This window comes from Coregonus clupeaformis, chromosome 24, assembly GCF_020615455.1.
Source record: "Coregonus clupeaformis isolate EN_2021a chromosome 24, ASM2061545v1, whole genome shotgun sequence".
Classification (NCBI taxonomy): Eukaryota; Metazoa; Chordata; class Actinopteri; order Salmoniformes; family Salmonidae; genus Coregonus; species Coregonus clupeaformis.
The window spans coordinates 39,290,721-39,306,854 of NC_059215.1; the positions used below are offsets into that span (position 1 = coordinate 39,290,721).

At 42.9% G+C, this 16,134-nt stretch overlaps 1 protein-coding gene across 1 annotated transcript; it reads left to right on the forward strand.

The window, feature by feature from the left end:
- The first annotated feature begins 3,716 nt into the window (after positions 1–3,716).
- Positions 3,717–9,585, forward strand: LOC121538165 (rho-related GTP-binding protein RhoA-B). Its single transcript, XM_041845959.2, has 5 exons — positions 3,717–3,852; positions 5,769–5,926; positions 7,064–7,184; positions 7,436–7,566; positions 8,772–9,585. Exons 2-5 carry the CDS (start codon positions 5,771–5,773, stop codon positions 8,943–8,945), a joined length of 582 nt encoding a protein of 193 aa, XP_041701893.1. The 5' UTR covers positions 3,717–3,852; positions 5,769–5,770; the 3' UTR covers positions 8,946–9,585.
- The last annotated feature ends 6,549 nt before the right edge of the window (positions 9,586–16,134 follow it).

Below are 16,134 nucleotides of genomic sequence, written 5' to 3' on the forward strand. Positions count from 1 at the left end.
TTTGGAACCACCAAGACTCTTCCTAGAGCTGGCCGCCAGGCCAAACTGAGCAATCGGGGGAGAAGGGCCTTGGTCAGGGATGTGACCAAGAACCCGATGGTCACTCTGACAGCTCCATAGTTCCTCTGTGGAGATGGGAGAACCTTCCAGAAGGACAACCATCTCTGCAGCGCTCCACCAATCAGGCCTTTATGGAAGAGTGGCCAGACGGAAGCCACTCCTCAGTAAAAGGCACGACAGCGCGCTTGGAGTTTGCCAAAAGGCACCTAAAGCACTCTCAGACCATGAGAAACAAGATTCTCTAGTCTGATGAAACCAAGATTGAACTCTTTGGCCTGAATGCCAAGCATCACGTCTGGAGGAAACCTGGCACCATCCCTACGGTGAAGCATGGTGGTGGCAGCATCATGCTGTGGGGAAGTTTTTCAGCGGCAGGGACTGTGAGACTATTCAGGATCGAGGGAAAGATTAACTGAGCAAAGTACAGAGATATCCTTGATGTAAACCTGCTCCAGAGCGATCAGGACCTCAGACTGGGGCGAAGGTTAATCTTCCAACAGGACAACAACCCTAAGCACACAGCCAAGACAACGCAGGAATGGCTTCAGGAGAAGTCTCTGAATGTCCTTGAGTGGCCCAGCCAGAGCCTGGACTTGAACCCAATCGAACATCTCTGGAGAAACCTGAAAATAGCTGTGCCGTGACGCTCCACATCCAACCTGACAGAGCTTGAGAGAATCTGCAGAGAAGAATGGGAGAAACTCCCCAAATATACAGTTGAAGTCGGAAGTTTACATACACTTAGGTTGGAGTCATTAAAACTCGTTTTCAACCACTCCACAAATTTCTTGTTAACAAACTATAGTTTTGGCAAGTCGGTTAGGACATCTACTTTGTGCATGACACAAATAATTTTTCCAACAATTGTTTACAGATTATTTCACTCATAATTCACTGTATCACAATTCCAGTGGGACAGAAGTTTACATACACTAAGTTGACTGTGCCTTTAAACAGCTTGGAAAATTCCAGAAAATGATGTCATGGCTTTAGAAGCTTCTGATAGGCTAATTGACATAATTTGAGTCAATTGGAGGTGTACCTGTGGATGTATTTCAAGGCCTACCTTCAAACTCAGTGCCTCTTTGCTTGACATCATGGGAAAATCCAAAGAAATCAGCCAAGACCTCAGAAAAAATTTGGTAGACCTCCACAAATCTGGTTAATCTTTGGGAGCAATTTCCAAACGCCTGAAGGTACCACGTTCATCTGTACAAACAATAGTACGCAAGTATAAACACCATGGGACCACGCAGCCGTCATACCGCTCAGGAAGGAGACGCGTTCAGTCTCCTCGAGATGAACGTACTTTGGAGCGAAAAGTGCAAATCAATCACAGAACAACAGCAAAGGACCTTTTGAAGATGCTGGAGGAAACCGGTACAAAAGTATCTATATCCACAGTAAAACGAGTCCTATATCGACATAACCTGAAAGGCCGCTCAGCAAGGAAGAAGCCACTGCTCCAAAACCGCCATAAAAAAGCCAGACTACAGTTTGCAACTGCACATGGGGACAAAGATCGTACTTTTTTGAGAAATGTCCTCTGGTCTGATGAAACATGTACTCCTGAGTGGCGCAGTGGTCTAAGGCACTGCATCGCAGTGCTAACTGTGCCACTAGAGATCCTGGTTCGAATCCAGGCTCTGTCGCCGCCGGCCGCGACCGGGAGACTCATGGGCGGCGCACAATTGGCCCAGCGTCGTCCAGGGTAGGGGAGGGAATGGCCGGCAGGGATGTAGCTCAGTTGATAGAGCATGGCGTTTGCAACGCCAGGGTTGTGGGTTCGATTCCCACGGGGGGCCAGTATAAAAAAAATATGTATTCACTAACTGTAAGTCGCTCTGGATAAGAGCGTCTGCTAAAATCTAAACAAAAATCTAACTGTTTGGCCATAATGACCATTGTTATGTTTGGGGGAAAAGGGGGGTACTTGCAAGCCGAAGAACACCATCCCAACCGTGAAGCACGTGGGTGGCAGCATCATGCTGTGGGGGTGCTTTGCTGCAGGGGGGACTGGTGCACTTCACAAAATAGATGGCATCATGAGGAAGGAAAATTATGTGGATATATTGAAGCAACATCTCAAGACATCAGTCAGGAAGTTAAAGCTTGGTTGCAAATGGGTCTTCCAAATGGACAATGACCCCAAGCATACTTCCAAAGTTGTGGCAAAATGGCTTAAGGACAACAAAGTCAAGGTATTGGAGTGGCCATCACAAAGCCCTGACCTCAATCCTATAGAAAATGTGTGGGCAAAACTGAAAAGGCGTGTGCGAGCAAGGAGGCCTACAAACCTGACTCAGTTACACCAGCTCTGTCAGGAGGAATGGGCCAAAATTCACCCAACTTATTGTGGGAAGGTTGTGGAAGGCTACCCAAAACGTTTGACCCAAGTTAAACAATTTCAAGGCAATGCTACCAAATACTAATTGAGTGTATGTAAACTTCTGACCCACTGGGAATGTGATGAAAGAAATAAAAGCTGAAATAAATCATTCTCTCTACTATTATTCTGACATTTCACATTCTTAAAATAAAGTGGTGATCCTAACTGACCTAAAACAGGGAATTTTTACTAGGATTAAATGTCAGGAATTGTGAAAAACTGAGTTTAAATGTATTTGTCTAAGGTGTACGTAAACTTCCGACTTCAACTGTAGGTGTGCCAAGCTTGTAGCGTCGTACAAGGATATTTTGTCAGGCCAAGCAACTGGGCACATGTCAAGGCTGGCCTTAGGCTGATTTAAATGTGAAAAGGTGCAGCCATTACCATCACCATTAGGTTAATCTAGGTCGTTAACAGGTATGCCAGTACATCACTGTTTACATTGTGTCTTTGTCTTTGTTTAGACTTTATTTCACACAGACCAAGCAAAAAAAAAACTGATATTCAACACAACAACAGTACATTCATTTATTGTTTTGGAATTAGTATAACATGCAGGACTAAAATAATATGTCTACAACACAGCGCCCCTCCAAAACTAACCATATTTGGTTATACCCTACTTTTACATTTTAGTCATTTAGCAGACGCTCTTATCCAGAGCGACTTACAATTAGTGAGTGCATACATTTTCATACTGGCCCCCCGTGGGAAAGGAACCCACAACCCTGGCGTTGCAAGCGCCATGCTCTACCAACTGAGCTACAGGGGAGTACTGAGTATTTCCCACCCCACCTTAGCTGAGACAGGTAAAAAAAAGTTATCTACAGCCCAATGTTGTCAACATATCTCTACCAGTGTCAACATGATATTTTTTTCATTATTGGTTAAAAAATAAAATCTCTTAAATTACTTATTGCATTTTCTTGCTGGCACAATAAAGGTGGCCATTGATTAAAAAAATGTATATCGTTTGAATTAGTTATCCATATTGCAATGTTTAGAAATATGGGCTTTTATTTTGAAGGTTTAGATATTACCATACAATCCTGACGTCATTGTTTGTGCTGCTGGCAGAATACTATTCACTCCTTGGGTCCTTTCTTGCATCCTTTTTGGTGTGAAAATGTTTCTGAATACACTTAGCTAGCTTTTATATCAACAACCCCAAAAAACTGTTGGATGCTCATCGAAACCGACTCTCAAACGGAGAGACGTATAGGCAGAAATACTTTACTCATGCAACGTGCACGCGCAGGCGTGGCTCACGCTCGTTTCCGCCACCCCTCCCCCTAGCCCCTTTCGCGTACACGCGAAGTAATTCATTGTATCGGATTGAAACGAGGGTTATCGACGAAGTACCACTGCCCTGTGAAAACGACTTCTAGCCATCTAAACAACAGGTAAAACTAATTTCGAAACACTTATCGCAATACAAGTTTAATATGACAACATTGGTGGAGTGTAATTGTAGGATACATTGTTAGAAAGTTGTCCCTTACCGTCGTCTGTCTAGCTTTTCTAATCGAGCCGAGGACGTCCTCGATAGCTTCCGCACTGACAGCCAACTGGTTAGTTATCCAACACTGTTGACAAATAAGCTCCATTGTTTTGTCACAAAGTTTTTATCCTAAAATTAATTGAATCGCCGAATCTCGCCCATGTAACTAACGTATCCCCACAAGGTAACTTGGTACAGTAGCAAGTCAGTATTTGAAACAAACCGGCGTGTCAGTTTGTTGCGAGGTAACGTAACAATTACGTTAGCTAATTCACTTGACCAAGCTAGCCAACATCTAACGTTATCGATCATCAACACGACCATATTCTGACCAATTAACGGTTTTCTTCCAAGTAGTTACTACTGTAGTTACTGTTTTTTTTTACTTTTACGTGCAATCCTGGAAGCAGGTTCTAACTAGCTAGCTACGGTAGCTACTCTTTTTAGCTAGCTAACTGTTACCTATCAAACACCATTTGTTTAGATCTGATTGGGTGGCTCAGCTCGGCCCATGAATTGCCAGTATTAACGTTAGTCTCTTTGTTCTAAATAACTAGCTAGTTTTGACAATTTTTTACTTCTGTGACCAGACGCTGTTTAGCTGGTGGTGAGCTGAAGTTAGTTTTTTTTTAATGGGGCCGACCTTATTACTGCGGACAGCAGCGATCTGTTGATGTCTTGACGCCATCTTACTGAACATTTTAATGACCCAACCTATAGGCAAATGTACTTAGCTATAGTATCTAGCTACTTAAATGCTTGTCCATCCTAAATAGTCGGAATTGATGTCTGGTCAGCCAATAAACTAAAATCTGCATGACGGTGTCGTATTCTGTCCTGTATGTGAGGAACTTCATTGCACTGCTCTTGTGGTTAATAGGGACATCACACCAATTATCACTAGGATACTGCGTGACATAAATACCCCTCGATCACACCAACAGTGTTAATGCGCAAAATGGTAGCTAGGCAGCATCATCTGGATATGGGTGCAACAAAAGTTCAACATTCACCGTCTGCTACCATTTCTGTCAAGCCATCTTTTGACTACCAACCCTGTGGACACCATGCCGTGGTAGAAGCTAACGCCTCGGTCATTGAGTTTTGGTACACCAGAAGTACATTAATTTCCAATGGAACACTGCATGGCAAATTGCATTGCAGAGGCATTTGCAGTGCGTTCTGTGTGGTACATACGTTGGACATGTGTGGTCCGGTCGGCCACACGTCCCTCACGACCCACACATGTCCCTCAGTCTAAAATACATTGGGCATGTTTTCCATTCATTGTGGGTCCTGACTTGTGATCATAACATTCAACAACTAGTTTAACCTGAGCAGCAATCCAATAACTAAATGGATGGCATCATTCTCTCTCCCTCCTCCTTGTTGTCAAATTCCTTGCCCACATATTTACATGAGGAAACTCACTTAACGGTTATTGGTGAGGATTACCAGCGTCAGATGTAGGATATACACCACATCTGCAGTTTGTTCTGGATCAACAGCCTGGTTGGTTAACATTGGTTGTTGATCTCTGCACAGGCAGGGAATGGTAGGACACTGATAGACTTACCCAGTCTGTTTTAATATAAAAGTAAACTATCCCTTAACCTCTGCTGGTGCTGAAGGCCAGTGTTTTTCCCCAATATGCCCCACTGGGGGGAAATCATTCAAGGATACAAGTTTGGCTGTGTTGAAGTGTCGAGTCAATCATCACACTGATCCTATGGGGCCACAGACGTTATGAAAACCTGTTCAATATGAGGCTGTTGTCTTGCTTGTGTTTCTTCATGCATCTTACTTCCCTTTTCTCAGGCATGGCGGCTATTCGTAAGAAGCTGGTGATCGTGGGAGATGGTGCTTGTGGGAAGACCTGTCTGTTGATAGTCTTCAGTAAAGACCAGTTCCCCGAGGTCTACGTACCCACTGTCTTTGAGAACTATGTGGCTGACATCGAGGTGGACAGCAAGCAGGTAATGCATACAGACGCAACATACACACTGTCTATTTCTCAGTTGAAGGTGTAAACCAGGTTAGGTGAAATACATAGGCCTAATTGCTAGTAGGTTTTGAAGGTGGCTTCAGTGTTGGTGTGTTCAAGGGTGGCATTGCTGGTATCGGCTGGTTGAGATTGAGCTGGATTTATCTGTAGCTATAGAGGCAGACGGGTATAATGGCACGGCACATGTTTATTCAGTTGACCAAGTAATATAAACATATTAGGCGCAGCATATGCTACTGAATAATGTAATGAATATGTAATCTAAAGTTGTAATGTACGACCGTATGGCGCTTTATTAGATAGAGGTCCGAGGGGGTTATAAACCCATGTGTCCTGTCCTCAATATGGTTCGACTAGAAATCTGGGACATCTAGCCTAGTTTTTATTGGCTAAATGAATTCTACTTCATGTGCCATACTTGTCGAAGTGTCTTGCTCTAATTTGCTTTCCCCACTTGCCCTTCTTGGTTGTGAGTTTTATTTTTTCCCTTTAGTGTCAGAGTTATGAATGCCTTCATGAAATGTTCAGTTATCCATGTTCAAAGAGTTTTGTGTTTTTCTGACATCCTCCTCTATTCATTAGTCATTGAAGTTGACCTACCCCCAAAACCAATATCCATTTATCCTGATTTTCCAAACAATGTGCTGTGGGTTCATGAAAGTCTGCAGTATGCAGACATCATTAACTGTTGAATTTACATTTACGTTATGTTTATATAGATGGTATATGTATGATTTATTTCTGTTGCCGTGGGTTTACTGATAAACCCAGTCACTAGAACACTAACAGCTGCCATACACTTGCCACTTTGAGCAAATGTTTTTTGGGAGGTAATAGGGCAGCACCATGTTCTTGCTCAGCAGGCACTAAACAGGAAATATTTTTTTAATGGAAAACTGAAATGGGCAGTCTTTGAAGATGAATGATAGATATATTGGATTCGGGTAGTACGCCCCCGGTTTCAAAACAAGGTCACGATTTGATACATATTGCAGTTCTATATGTATAGCAAGTCCATAAAGTATCACAATCCTCAACTGTATAGAGATTTTTTTTGCACGTCTGGCCCTATGTGGATTAACAGTGGTGGTTGTCTACTCTGTACTAGGTGGAGCTGGCTCTGTGGGATACAGCTGGCCAAGAGGACTACGACAGGCTTCGCCCCCTCTCCTACCCCGATACTGACGTCATCCTCATGTGCTTCTCCATTGATAGCCCAGACAGTTTGGGTGAGCTCACACGCACTCAGACTTGCTCTCTGTCTTACCATCATCAGCACACAGTTTCCTTTTATGTCCGTTGCCATTACGGGAATGTAGGTGGTTTGTTCAGCCCATTCTGGCTAGTGAAGTACTCACACAAGCATAAGACAGCAATAGCTCTTCTCTCCAACCCTCTGTACACTACCTACAGCTGGCCTAACGTACTGGGGCATTGGTGTGTGTGCCTGTATGACCCCCAACCTTTTGCTCTTTTACAGAGAACATTCCAGAGAAATGGACTCCCGAGGTCAAACACTTCTGTCCCAATGTTCCCATCATCCTCGTAGGCAACAAGAAGGACCTGCGCAATGATGAACACACACGCCGCGAGCTGGCCAAGATGAAACAGGTACGTAGAAATAACACCAATATTTCCCCTCTCCACCAACTTCTCAGATGGAAAAACAAACCGGGTTGAGAAATAAAGTGCCGCGTTGGCTATAAAGGTTTTGGGAAACTCACTCTAGGCCTAGACCAGGGATAGGCAATTTTGATGGGGGTGGGGGGGGACAAAAAATCTGAACTCCTCACGGGGGACCACAGTTGCTCGGGGTTCTGCATACCCACATCCATCCCCCCAACATTGTGAGCAAAACATTTTAGTGGCCCCCCTCTTGACAGCGGAGAGAAATTGTTGATGTTTTGGAGTTAATTTCATGCAATTCTACACATTTTGTCATGGAGTATAGAGAAAAATGTTAGTTTTAAAGCAAGTTTGCTGCAATTGTACACTTTGCCATAGGGCGAAGAGACGATTTAGCAATTTTATAACAAATTTAATTTATTCTACTCATTTTGCCATGAGGTGAAGAGGAACATGATCGGTTAGAGCCAATTTCCTGCAATTCTACACATTTTGCTACAGGGTGGAGAGAAATGTTTGCAGTTTTTTTATATTATATCTGAGTGAGACTTACTAAAAAAAATCTATGGGTCCCCCGGCAATGTTCCCTCAACATTTTTCCCATACGGACCAAATTTCATGTCTGCTGAGCGCAAACTTGAACGTTGTGAAAATTCTGTGCAACTTCCAGTGCACGTTTACTGTGAACATTGAGGCTGTACCCGCTTTAAGTTTTAAGTTGTCAAGTAGGCTACTGTGGCTATTTGATCATAATCTAGGCCTACCAGAGTTGCCTACCATCAAAAACAATAGAAAAATGCATCCCATAACATTTTAACATGGAAATAGCTGTTCTATCATTCAGCCTACAGTAGCAGCCAATGTGTGGTGTTCAATGTAGGCCTACATTCCATGAAACATTTGGAAAAAATGTGCAGGGCTTGACATTAACCTGTTTATCCACTTGTCCTTCAGACAAGGAGGTGACTCAAAATGTTGTTTGATGCAAGAAACCACTTTACAAAATAAAATGCATTATTATTCCCATACCATTATTACAGAGAATCAGACAATTGATACGAGGGCCTTAAAAAGGGCCCGCCAGTTGCCCATCCCTGGCATTTACCATTCAACTGTATCTATCACTCTTTCCCCATTTATATGGTCAGTGTATTCGTTGTCCTGACAGTCTCTCTTAACTCTCTCTGTAGGAGCCAGTGAAGCCAGAGGAGGGCCGTGACATGGCCAACAGGATTGGAGCGTACGGCTACATGGAGTGCTCAGCCAAGTCGAAGGATGGCGTACGAGATGTGTTTGAGATGGCCACCAGGGCGGCACTACAGGCCCGGAGGGGCAAGAAGAGCAATAAATGTCTCCTGCTGTAGACTGCATGACAGGACCCTACCCCTGTACCAGGGGCTCTGGCAAGTGTGTGGTCGGAGAAGCACCCGTTTACATCCCACCTGACCCCTCCTCCGCCCCCTCACACTCGCCGGCCGCTGGAGCTTGTCTCCTTGCTTTGGGAGATGATCCCCGAACGTAGATTTTTGTAATTTTTTTTTTTAACTCATCTTATTTTTTAAAAGTAATGGAAAACATTTATCAGTATTTACGGTGAGGGGAGAACCCGGGACTGCTTTTTGTTTAAAACGCTTTACCTTGAAATCTTTCACCTTCCAAATGCTGTCGTTGGGCCGGTCGGAGAAGGGCTGGCCTCTGGACTGCCAGTCAAGTGCTCTGCCTGTCTGGACTCCATGTGTTGGCTGCTTTCAGTTTGTTTGTTTGGAACACAAACAGGGCTAATAACTGCTTTAAATTGTAGTCTCTGTTATGTACAAATCATTTTTAGTTTTTGGATGTGAAACCCTAAAGTAAGTGTTGAAACAAATAAACAGGAAAACATGGTGTATGCAAATCTGTAAATATAAGGTGTGGGTATATTCATATGTACACTTACATGACTGGAAACTGTATTTTTAAACTAGCCTTCGTTACATTGTGTAATAAATTACATTCTTTAACACATTTCCTTTTTTGTGGTGTGGGAATTGAATGACTGCACTGGAGTGAGGATGTTTTTCTGAGATCTTAAAGGTTGAGAACTACCTGACAACAATGTAATTTATTTTACAAAGCCCTTTTTAGATCAGAAGTTGTTACAAAATGCTTAACAGATACCCAGCCTAAACCCCAAAGAGCAAGCAATGCAGAAGCACAGTGGCCAGGAAAAAAAAACCTAGAAGGAAGAAACATAGTGTACCCGGGCTCAGTGGTGACCAGTCCCCTCTGGCTGTACCAGGTAGGATTTTTGGAGGGCCACTTTTTGAGAGTGCTGGAGGTCAATAAGGATTCAGATTGTTTTTTTAATATAAAATTACATTATTGTAGAACATTAATCAATTAGGCTATGTTAGTAAGAAGGTCAAGTTTCTAGCCCCTTACATTGTGACCATTGGCCTATAAATTACAATTTAATAGAAGCTGGCACAAGTCATTCTGCTTTTCGAATGTCTGCTTTCAAGGCTGCAACTGAAAAAAACGGACAACCATTGAGGCAGCAAAATCTGACACAGCTGCTAAAAAGGAAGGAAACCCGTCACCGAGCACTCAGCCGGTTACACCCAAACACTCATCTCGTGAAAGGCTGATGTATTGCACAGCTTCGCTCTTTCTTGTGCAAGGCTTGAGAGGAGCCGTGACATGAGACTAGAACTGAAAAACCTTCCGCCACCGCATTTTCATTCTCATCCAGTTCTCACCTCAGCCTCCACTGACTGAGGCCAGCTTGGTAGTAGCACGCCGTGGAGTCAAACTTCTGTTTTATATAGCGGGTTATTTTTAGCCTCAACGAGTGAAACTATTTTTAACCAATATGAGCTCATCTTTCTCTGAGCCGCCCAATGAGGGTGACCAGGAGTTTGGAGGCGGATTAAACAACGAGAAGTACTATCTGCTGAGAGTGACTGCACTGACTGGCTGCACTACCTGCCCTGTGTTTAATTTCTTTCCGAAACGACACGGATTGCTTTGCCGTGATTCATCGGCGCCTACATTTTTTGGACTCCCCCGGATGAAAAACACCACGCCCATGGTCAGTTTTTTTTGGTTTGAACTATGTTTCTGACACTGTTGCTTCTGGAAAGTCAAGACGATGGTCCGTTCCCACTGTGTACCGAAGTCCCCTCCAGTCTGTCAATCCACAAATGACTCAGTCACAGGCTACGAAAAGCAAAAAGCATCCGGATGTCTAGGCCTGTTTTTGCCTAGTAGGTTGCTCTTTCTGGCCTTGACATAGGCTACACCCTATAATAACAGTAAAAATAGATTAGAAATTGCAACACTTGATCAGATAACCCATCACATTATTGTGCATCTTAGGCAATCTATCTCTCTCACACACACACAGTTGACTCGAGCGTTGTTCTATTGACCTATAGCTATGATCCCTCCTCTGCATATTCCATTTCACAGTCCTAGACTGTAGTAGGCCTAGCCCTATAACATATTCTGCCTACAAGGCTGATAACAAGTTTCACCCATACCCCATTCCAAAGGGCTGTAAAATAAAAAAAAACTAACATATAAAGACTTGCCTTGATGTGCGACCTTCTTGTCTGAACCTGAATTGTCCTTTGTCCACGGGCGCTGGTAACAAGATACTTACATCACTACTGTAAATCGCTCTGGATACGAGCGTCTGCTAAACGACTAAAATGTAAAATGCTTAAATTAAGTTCAACACAAGACATCATTACAATTGCGATCAGTAGGTACATTGTAATGGTTTATTATCGATTAGCATGTTATATCTTATTATTATTATTGTAAATTATTTTGAACTCCACAGGTGAGTGACATAGGTAAAAGAGGGTGATACCTTATTGTCACCTAACTATTGTACTGCAATCTCGTGCAACCATGAAGCCAATATATTGCAAATCCTGTGCCCACTGTCCAGTCCCAAGACAATTAGTTTACACTCACCCAGTTCTTTATCTACGAGTGCTGGATAGGGGTTGGTTTTGGGACATGACGGTCTGCAACGTGTTTCTTATTTTCCACTTGCGTTCTTGCAGCGACACCCTTCGGTAAATTAATGTAGATGCGCAAATGGTGTTGGCCACTGAGTAGTGTAAGCCACATGGTGGCGCCAAGGCCCTATGATTATGAAAAAGGACATAAGTAGTAGACAACCAAAAGCATGGCGTTGAAAATGCATAATTCCTTCTGCCCTACCATGAGGTCAATTTGGCAATTGATTGTATGCTACTCTACAGTAAGATGTGACATGTAGAGACAATGCTAATAGGTCTGGTTAATTGGCTTCTCAAAAGAGACAAAGAAACAATACAATTAGCTATATTGACTTTCATTAGCCACAAATTAGCAATCATTCTTAGAAACAATAGTTAGAAGTACTGCTACTAAGTAGTAAGAAGAAGATAGTAGAGGAGGAAAAAAACCGGAAGTAAATCAATTAAAGGTTGTGTGTGTGTGTGGGGGGATGCTTGAGTATTGAGGTGGTCTGGAGTTGAATTCCATAAGAGTCTCCTAGCACACCATACGTTGAAAAATACAAGGACAACAGGAGGTCAGGAAAGGGCAAAGGAGTGTTAGCCTAGTTAGTTAAAGCAAAATATCACTTGTAGTATTTGTGTCACACTTAACTTACAAGTGATGTAAATCCCACAGAAAACTTTCCCATGTCCTTTCAGCTCAATATTTACCCTGGTCATTTTCAATGTCCTGATGTTGTCTCTAGAATTGGAACCTTCCTTCTCCCTCTTTTTGAGCTTCCTGGCCTCTTTCTTCTAAGCCCTCTCCTTCTCCCACTCTGTCCAGCGGTCCTCCAGCTTCTGCCACTTCTGTTCAGCCTTCAGCAGCTTTGCCCGGTTCCTTTGCTCCTGCTCTGTGCGGGTGATGTCATACACCCCCTAGTACACCATTCTGTCTCCTTTCTGCTCCTCATTGTAATAGGTTTGCTCAATCCTCTTCTGGTAGCCTTTTCGTTCACCTAGCGAATCACCTTCCTTCGTTGCTCTTCTCCTTCTTGGGCTCTTCACTTCCTTCCTCCTCTCTGAGGTCCTTCCCCTCCTTCTCATTGGCACGTGCCTCCATCTCCTTAGTCTCACCACTGAGGCTGGAGCACTCATTGCCACTGGACTCTTTCCCCTCCTCCTATATCACTAGGAAGGGCTTTGGGTTCCTCTTCAGCTGGTCAATAGTTTCGTAGGATTTGGCCTTGGCCTGGCGTTCATGTCCTCAGCCTCCTGGAGGAGCCGCTGTTAGCCTCTTGGAGCTCTTCAAGGGGAATGATCCCTCCCCTGTAAACCACATCTACATCTACACATTCTCTCTCATCAAACTCAATGTCCAGTACCTCACATTGGGCCTCAGCAGCAGCCATCGTGGCCTCTGGAGCTTGGTTGGGCTCGGTATCTTGGTCGGACTCTAGAGCTGGGTCATTCTGGGTCTGGAGCCAACAGTCAGATGTGAGGTCGGCCTGAGGCTTGGCTTGCAGACAATGAGCCTGAGCACGGGCACAGTCACAGCAAGCTCCCACTTCTTGTTCTCCTTCTGCACCTACTCCAGATACATCTCTTCCCAGGTTTTCTCCCTCCTCTGTCGCCTTTCCTCTCCAACCATTCTCTCCTCTGTCATCTTCTGCTAGATAAGACAACGACTTTGTTTGTGGCTCTGTGCGTACATTAAAACACATCATCAAGCATACACAATCTAATCCCTCAATCTATCCTGCTGTTTCACGGCCAAGTGGTTCTCTCCCTCATCACAACTGTCTCCCTCATCACAACTGTCTCCCTCAGTCTTCCCTCCTCCTACTGGTTTTCCACCTCATGATGCCTCTGCCCTTCCTCTCTCTCCCCTCTCTTTCTCCAAAGCCTTCTGCCTCAGCTCTTCTACCCGTCTTTCCTTTTTTTAGCCAGATTTTGATGCGTCTCTTTCTCTCCCTTTCTCCAGCTCTCTCTCTCCTCTCACCTCCTCTCTCTCCTCTCAAGGTTGTTACACTTGCACCTCAGCTTTGCAGTGATGGTCTTTGTTCTCACTGGTCCGTTCTTAAATCCATTTCTTCAATCCATTTTGACATCAGAGGAGATGTCAATTAGTTAATAGGCAAACGGAAGAGTGTCCTCCCGTTCTCGATTGCCTCCATTCATCGAGATAGTCATGTGTAGGCTATCCTACCTGAGTCCTTCGCGGAAGAGTTTTGAAATCTGCCACACCCCCTTTGATTCAGCTTTTGTTTTGTCAGAGGAGAAAAGCATGCACATGTTTAAAAATGATGTGCTTCTTGCTACTTAAAAAAAACTATAAAATGCATTGCACAGCTAACTTAATTTGTTTTTATCACTTTACACATTTATTTTGGGATCCACCCCTGTAAACCTAATTTGCCTGATGATGTGCAAGTGGAGGAGAGTCTCATTTCATACATGCGCATTTTCGTCCACGTTCCCTCTCCTTGCCCCCTCTAGATTACTTTTGACCTTTTTCAAAAGGAGGCGAGAGAGGACGGAGGAGAGAGGACACAGGAGTTGAGCAAATCCAATTGAGAAAAGGCCATTGACTTGAATGGGGACGACCTTTCTATTAATTCTATTTCTATGGTTACCTCCACCTCTAACCCTAAAACTTGACCCTCATGACCACACCCACATCCACACTGATCGCTTCTACCAATTTCCATTATTTGCTAGGACCATGGGCCCATTCATAAAAATTTTTTTTTTTACTCATGGCATACCCATTGTATTTTTACATTTTACAATTTTATTTTTTACTTTGGAGTCAGAAGGTTGCAGTTACGACACTTCTACAGTCTATGGTCACACAGATAATTTTGATAAATATAGCTATGTCTACTCACCAAAATCCACCACTCAACTGTCTGTCTCTATCTGTTTCCCACTATCAAAGCTCTTGCATTCTAATTCTACAGGTTCTTTCCCCATGACAACTATGCCATTATGTTTTGTGATGTCATCAACAAACCATGAACATAGAATTTAGATTGTTCTAACCATTCCGCATAATGCCTTACTGTTACATCATTGTTACATCATGCCTTACTGTTGAAAATCATGACCAGATAGTATTTATGCAGGGGAAACAACACATGGATAAAGTAATTAATATGAACAATGCCACTAACATTTTGAATAGATAAGCTAGCTGGTCAGCTAGATGATGACGCCAACTCAACCATTCAGAATTGTTTTATTTAACTTTGAAACATTTTCCTTGTAATAAAATCAAAACAGGTAAAGGGAAAATGGACGCTGTGTTCTTTCTAAAGGCTGTACCCATAGTAGTCATGAGAGGGCAGCACAGTTACAGATGCATAAATATCACACTCCCAAAACATGCTAACCTCTCACCATTACAATAACAGGGGGGGTAAGAAATGTGTGTGTATGTAACTTTCTCACTAATCATTATTCACGATTCATTCAGGACTATTCGTAATCATGGTAGCATCCACATTAATGTAGAAGTGTTTAGAAACTTTCTATTCTTATTTACAATAAAAGTGACTCCAAAATGACAATACATTATTTACCATTCATTTCTATTGGGCACAAAATAATCTGAAACACAACCAAAACATGCATCCAACAAGTTTAAAGAGTCACAAGCTTGATGTAATCATTGTGTGTTAGGAATATGGGACCAAATACTAAACTTTTGACGACTTTAATACTTTTGGTCCCCTGAAATGGGGGGACTGTGTACAAAAAGTGCAGTGATTTCTAAACGGTTCACCCAGTATGGATTAAAATACCCTCAAATTAAAGCTAACAGTCTGCACTTTAACCTCATAGTCATTGTATTATTTCAAATCCAAAGTGCTGGAGTACAGAGCCAAAACAACAACCAAATTGTCACTGTCCCAATACTTTTGTTGCTCACCGTACCTCTATACAGATGCAGGATCTTAATTTGATCACTCTTTTGTTGCTGAGAATTTTCCATTACAGCAGGAAATGCAAACTTGTAGTGTATTTGAGTTTTAAAAAGGCTTCTAAAGTTAGTAATTTCCACTTAGAAAATGCAAACTTGATTTGCCCTAACAAAAAATGTATCAACCCCTACACAAATGTCCATTAATTAATAAGTTAATATTTGTCCTTGTGTCTTCAAGACACCAACAGTTATTTTGATTAGCTATTGGCTATGGTAGACATATACCTAGTAAATTATCTGACATGACTATCACTGTTTTTTAAATCGTTCATGTTATTATTAGCAGGCGATACATTAGGACAGCATACATAGACTGTGAAAGGGCTCGACTGTAGTCTATAAATTATTCAAAAGCTGAGCATTTTAGTGTGGGGAGATGAAGAGCTATATAGTTGTGTGTGTATTTGGTGGGGGGGAGAAAGAGAGAGAGTGGGAGAGAGAGAGACCTGTAATAAGATGAAAGGCCCCACACAGCAGTTGTCTTATTACCAGTTATTAAAGTAGGTTTTCCTGGAGCAGTGAAAAAGAGAGAAGGAGTGTGTGTGTGTGTGTGTGTGGCTGGTGCAATGATTTGGGATCTCTTCCCCCTCC

Coding starts and splice junctions, on each gene's coding strand:
- LOC121538165 (XM_041845959.2), top strand. CDS start 5,771: ATGGCGGCTATTCGTAAGAAGCTGGTGATCGTGGGAGATGGTGCTTGT. Junction 5,927..7,063: donor TCGAGGTGGACAGCAAGCAG/GTAATGCATACA, acceptor ACTCTGTACTAG/GTGGAGCTGGCTCTGTGGGA. Junction 7,567..8,771: donor AGCTGGCCAAGATGAAACAG/GTACGTAGAAAT, acceptor CTCTCTCTGTAG/GAGCCAGTGAAGCCAGAGGA.